Source organism: Eumetopias jubatus, unplaced genomic scaffold (assembly GCF_037043125.1).
Source record: "Eumetopias jubatus isolate StellerSeaLion01/CBP00866 unplaced genomic scaffold, mEumJub1_p1.0 scaffold_5, whole genome shotgun sequence".
NCBI lineage: Eukaryota > Metazoa > Chordata > Mammalia > Carnivora > Otariidae > Eumetopias > Eumetopias jubatus.
Genome location: NW_028274811.1, coordinates 153,859,462 through 153,865,461, shown reverse-complemented (window position 1 = coordinate 153,865,461; position 6,000 = coordinate 153,859,462). Strand labels below are relative to the sequence as shown.

Genomic DNA, 6,000 nt, shown 5'->3' with positions numbered 1-6,000 from the left:
TAACCCCCTATGTATGCCTCCTGTCCCTACACACCCCCTCCATACTTGCTTCCCCTAAACCCCCATACCTCCGCCCCTACACCCCCTATGCTACCACCCAGACAGCGACAAGCCAGGTGACTTTGCCAACAGGCTGGTCACATCTCGGGTGAGGGGTAGCAGGGGCGTCCCCAGACACCAGGAGATGGGGGAGGCAGGGGGTGACTCCACGGTTCTGGCTGTTTGGGGCACATTCGGACATGGAACAGGGTCTTCCCTGAACCCTGCAGATCTCAAGTGCTCCTCACAACGCTCCATAAAGGTTCTAGAGGGACGGACACGCCGCTAACCTCTCGGTCAGCGGACGAGCCACAAGCTCGGACCCCAGACGTCACTGGCCGCCTCCGAGTGACCCCGGGTGGGGCAGGGACCCCATGGGCTGGCGGGCTTTCCCGAGGAGGGTACCGTTCCCGCCGAGGGCAGGAGACCCCCTGAGCCGGGCAGGCCAGCGCGGAAGCAGGCGCGGGCTTCGCCCCGCCCCGCCCCGCCCCGCCCCCCGGGCCCCGCCCCTTGGCCCCGGGCCCCGCCCCTCGCGCCTGCGCCGCGGCCCCACTACGCAGGCGCAGGCGCAGGTGCGTGTCGTTTGAAAGTATGGCGCTTGTGGGCCCGCGGCTGGTTCTGTGTGAGGAGAAGATCCGGGAGAAGAGCGGCCTGGCGCCTCACCACGATCTGGGTGCGCGGCGGTGGCGGCGGGCCGGCTGAGGGTGCGAGCTTCCCGCCGCGGCGTCCACAGACGGGGTCGGACCAGAGGCGCGCTGTCCTGATCGCGCTCTTCCCGAACCGTCGAAGGCGGGGGGGAGAGGAAGGGGGGCCGCGGGGGGGGCGGGGTCCGGGGCCCGAGTGGTGGGGGGCCGCGGGGGGGCAGGGGCCCGAGTGGTGGGGGGGCCGCGGGGGGGGCAGGGGGGCCCGAGTGGGGCCGGGGGGGCGGGGGACAGGGGCCCGAGTGGTGGGGGGGCCGCGGGGGGGGCAGGGGGGCCCGAGTGGGTCAATGGGTTTTCTTTTCTTTAAACAAAAGAATGTTTTAAAGATTTTTTATGTATTTGAGAGAGCTTTAGTGGGGGAGAGGCGGAGGGACAGGGGGTGTGCTCACTGAGCCGTTGGGGGTGTGCGCCCTACTGGGGACTCCGTCCCAGGACCTGCGATCGTGACCTGAGCGGAAATCGAGAGCCCGCACTGCACTGGCTTAGCCTCCCAGATGACCCCCATGGTTTTCTTTTACCCCTAAACAAGGTGGTATAGGTTAGCTTTTTTTTTTTTAAAGATTATTTATTTATTTGACAGAGAGAGACACAGCGAGGGAGGGAGCACAAGCAGGGGGAGCGGCAGAGGGAGAAGCAGGCCTCCCGCCGAGCAGGGAGCCCGAGGCGGGGCTCGACCCCAGGACCCGGGGCCGTGACCCGAGCTGAAGGCGGGCGGACGCTCGAGGACTGAGCGCCCAGGCGCCCCTAGGTTGGCTTTGTTAAAAAAAATCTTGACCCAGCAGCCTGCCTTCCCGGCGAAGCGGGCCCGCCCCTCCTGTTGTACAATTCCTCTGGGCTCTGCTCTCCGTGCTGCGGAATTCTGTGTATGTTCATGGAGGATCTAAGTCGCTAGTTTTCTTTTTGTCCTGTTTTTCTCTGGTTTCGGCATCAGGGTAAAGCTGAGTCCCTGAAATAAGTTGGGAAGTGTTTCATCTTCTGCTTTCTAGAAGAGGTTGTGTAGAATCGGGGCTTATTCTTCCTTGATGGAATTTTCACTGAAACCGTATGGGCCTGGAAAGTTCTGTATTTGAAGCTTTTAAATTACAAATTTAGTTTATCTAAGACTATTCTTAATGTCAGTTTCTTCTTGGGTGAGTGAGTTATGGTTGGGGTTTGTAAAATGGATTCTTTGCATACACGTTGTTGAATTTATGTGTACAGAGTTGTTTATAGTACTCCCTTATTAGCCCGTTCATGTCCTGGGGTCCGTCCAGATACCCTTCTTCCATTCTCAATATTGGTCATTTCTGTCTTTTTTAGACTTGGTAGAGGTTTGTGAACTGTTACTAATTTTTTCAGTAAGTCACCTTTCAGTTTGATGGGGTTTTCTCCATTGTGTTCTTAGATTCAAATTTTATTGATTCTGTTCTTTAATATTTTCTTCTTTCTGCTCACTTTGCATTTATTTTATTCTTCTTCTTTTGTAGTTTTTTGTTTTTTGGTTTTTTTTTGTGGAGAGAGAGAGGGAGAGAGAGAGACACACACAGAGAGGCAGGGAGGGGGCCCAGAAAGAATCTGGTCCTGACTTGGGGCTTGATCCCGCCATCCTGAGATCGTGACCTGAGCTGAAACCAAGAGTGTGATGCTCAACCAACTGAGCCACCCAGGTGCTCCTTTTGTAGATTCTTGAGGTGAGAGATTATTGATTTGAGACTTTTTAAATTTTCTAGTATATTTAGTGCCATAAATTTTACTCTAATCACAGCTTTAGCTGCATTCACAAATTTTTTTTGTATTTTCATTAAGTTCAGTGTCTTTTAGATTTTTCCTTGGGACTTCCTCTTTGACCTATGGATTACTTGGGAGTGTGTTTTCTCATTGTGTGTTTGGAGATTTTCTTTTTTCTTTCTTTTCTTGTTACTGATTCTAGTGTGATTCTGTTATGGTCAGAGTCCATACTCTGTATGGTTTTAGTTCTTTTAAATTTGTTGGGGTTTGCTTATGGTTCAAGATGTGGTCTATATTGGTAAATGTTCCAGGTGCACTTAAAAAGCATGTGTACCCTGTTGTTGCAGGGAGTTTTATGTAAATATCATATCAATTCGATCCTGTTGGCTAATGATGATGTTCAGTTCTTCTGTATCCTTGTTAATTTTCTGCCTGGCATTTGTGTTAATTACTCTGGGAGGGGACTGTTGAAACCCCTATAACCCAGACTGTGAATTTGTTTCTCTTCTCACTGCTTCCTGTGTTTTGAAGCTGTGCTGTCTGAAGCTGTGCATATGTATTTAGGATTTGGAGTGACCCTTGTAGCACATGGTGTTCCTCCTTGTTCCTGATAATTTCCTTTTTTGAGACATCTGCTAGTATAGCTACTCCAGCTTTCTTTTGATTCATGTTTTCAGGGCACATCTTTCCCCGTTTATTTACTATTTAATCTAAACTTAACCCATATCATTGTATTTGAAACGAGGTTCTTGTAGACAGTGTGTAGTTGGCTCATTTTTATTTACTCTGCCAGTCTCTGTTTTTTATAGTGTATTTAGACCATTTACATTAAATGTAATTGTTACTATGGGAGAGCTGAAGCATTCCGTTGTATTATTTGTTTTCTATTCATTGCCTTTTCCTTCTTTTGTTTCCCATTTCCTGCCTTCCTGTGGTTTGAATATTTTCTTGGTGTTGCATTTTGAGTTAACTATTATACTTTTGAGCATATCTCTTTGTAGAGTGTTTTTAGTGGTTGCTTCATAAATTACAGTGTATTTATATAATTTAAAAGAGTCTACTTGTGTGGACCTTTTACCCCTTCAAGCAAAATGTAGAAACCTTATAACCAATGTTTCCTTTGTTTTTTTATCCTTTATAATTTAGTTGTCTTAAATATTTTCTCTGTATACCTTGAGAACCACATTAATCATTTTTTTGTTTTACAGTCATCCAAAATTTTAAATAACTCAGGAGGAAACATTTTTACCTATATGTTTACCCGTTTCATTATTCTTTCTTCATTTCTGATGCTCCAGGTTTTCTTCTTTTATCCTTCCTTTATGTTTGAAGGGTTTTCTGTAGCAGTTACCTTAGGGCAGGTGTGCTGCTGAGACGTTCTCTCGGTGTTTCTTCATTTGAAAATATCTTATTTCACCTCAGCCCCTAAGACTGTTTTTGGTGGATGCAGAGTTCTGGGTGAACGTTCTTTCCTTTCAGGACTCGGGAAATGGGGTGCTGCTCCTCCAGGCCCCCTTGATTCTGAGGTAATCCCTGCCCGGTGAGCTGTTTCTTCTCCCTGGTAGCGTCTTTTTAAGATTCTTTCACTGTTCTTAGTTTTCAGAAGTTTGTCTCTGATGTATCTGGGCATGGCATTTTTTTTTTTTTTTTTGGTCTTTATTCTGTTTGGGGTTTTCTCAACTTCTTGAACATGTAGCTGTCCGTCTTTTGCCAAATTGGATAAGCTTTCAGCCCCTGTTTCTCTACTTGGTCCAAGTTTCTCTTCTTACTCATACTGTCTTTCTCCCAGAGCTCCAGTCGGAACTGCGCTGGCCCGTGACAGGAAGGTGAGGTCTTTTTACTTTTTTTAAGTCTGTTTTCTCTCTGCTGCTCAAATAGGACAATTTTGATCAATATGTTTTTGCATTTACTCTGAATTTTTTCTTCTGTCATCTCCATTCTGTTACTGAGCAGCTTCTGTGGGGGTATTTTTGATTCAGTTATTGCATTTTACATTTCTGAAATTCCTGTTTGTTTCTTCTTTATGTCTTCTGTGTTTTGGCCAAGACTTTCTATTTATCACTTGTTTCAAGAGTGTTGATAATTGTTCATTGAACTATTGCTTTAAAATTCTTGTTAAATAATTCTGACTTCTGTCATCTCTGTGTTGGTGTCTGTTCATTGTTTATGCTCATTCAAATTGAGATCTTTTTTCAGTTTTTGGTCATTTTTTATTGTGTCATAGACATTTTGGATATTAAGAGGCTATTTCTTATTTAAGTCTCTTTACACAGTATTGGCACTGAGTGGGTGCTGCCTCACTGCTGAGGTGGTGGCCAGCCTCCTGTCACACACACAGTCTGTAGATGCCTGCGGGCTACCTCCTGGCAGCCCAGTGGGGTAGTAGTCAGGGTCCGCTCACGCAGTCTCAGTGCCGTGCACGCTGCAAGGCAGGTGTACGGTGCATTGTTTTTACTGGGTGTTGAGCTAGTGTGGGGCTGATGTCAGGAGCCTGTGCTGCAAGGCGCCCAGGTCCCAGTCCTTCTACCATGGCCCACAGGCTTGCCCTTCTGTGTTAGAGTCCATTGGTGGTTCTGGGTTGCCAGCTTCATTGGCACTCAGATTGGGATGTATGGAAGACAAAATAGACAGCCCTGAGACCAACACAGGGCCCTCTCTGCTTGACGGTTTTTTTGAGGTCCCTAGACAGTTGGCCTCCCGTTCCCCATTCTCGAGTTGTCTGGTGCTTGTTTCATACCTTGTTTTCCACTGAGTTAGGTATAATACATGAGTAGGAGTAGGGTAAAATGGATCTATTCTGTCTTGTCTGGAACTGGAGGCCCACAAACCAATTTTAAATTTAATTGAGGTATGTTTTAAAACATAAATATTCCTGGGAAAGTATTGGTGTGCCCATACCCAAGCTGTTTTTTTGATTACAGAAACTTAATTTTGTAGCAACATTTACTTAATGGCCCATTGTTGAGTATACCACACAGTGGCATGTGGTACATAGAGGATGACTGTGCCCTCGAGTGTAACTGGCATGCACTAGTCAGGTTAGCTAACCAGTGGGCTTACAGTTGTGATCCCTGAGTGGAGGCTATGCAGGCGATGGAGTTGAGCAGCCAGGAGTCAGAAAGCGAGCCCAGAGAGGAGGGTATTGCTGGTGGGAGAGGGTTTGAGGGGAGAAGCAGAGGAGGTGGGGAGCAGGGCAAGGGCTCAGAGACATTTTGGAGGTAAACAAGCTGGAAACCTTAAATGCAATTCTTCTTTAATGCCACTCTTCAAACTTTGAATGAGTTGCATTATTTTTGTGAGTTTTTCAGATTCTGAGGTTGCTACAGCTCACTTTTATTACAGTACTTTATTTCCACTAAAAAGTAAGGTTGAAGTCTCATAATTTTCTATTCTTAGCTGAACTTCAGTCATTATCTATTCCTGGAACTTACCAAGAAAAGATTACTCACCTGGGAACTTCTTTGATGAATTTAACAGGTCTAAAATCTTTAGACCTCTCACGCAACTCCTTAGTGAGTCTAGAGGTAAGTTTTGTTTCTTAAAAGAAAATTTA

At 46.7% G+C, this 6,000-nt stretch overlaps 1 protein-coding gene across 7 annotated transcripts in view; it reads left to right on the top strand.

The window, feature by feature from the left end:
* The first annotated feature begins 622 nt into the window (after positions 1-622).
* The window catches only part of CEP72 (centrosomal protein 72), a 30,394-nt gene continuing 25,016 nt past the window's right edge, over positions 623-6,000 (top strand). For 5 of the 7 annotated variants that reach the window (XR_003607135.2, XM_028089990.2, XM_028089987.2 and 2 more), the window contains exons 1-2: positions 623-712; positions 5,844-5,971. Coding sequence is in view for 6 of the 7 variants with exons in the window: in XM_028089990.2 (XP_027945791.2) it covers positions 631-712; positions 5,844-5,971 (210 nt within the window). In the remaining variant the exon portion in view is untranslated. Of the gene's footprint in view, positions 744-4,236; positions 4,274-5,843; positions 5,972-6,000 lie in introns of all 7 variants that reach the window. The other 2 variants (XM_088023546.1, XM_088023545.1) reach the window with 2 other exon arrangements.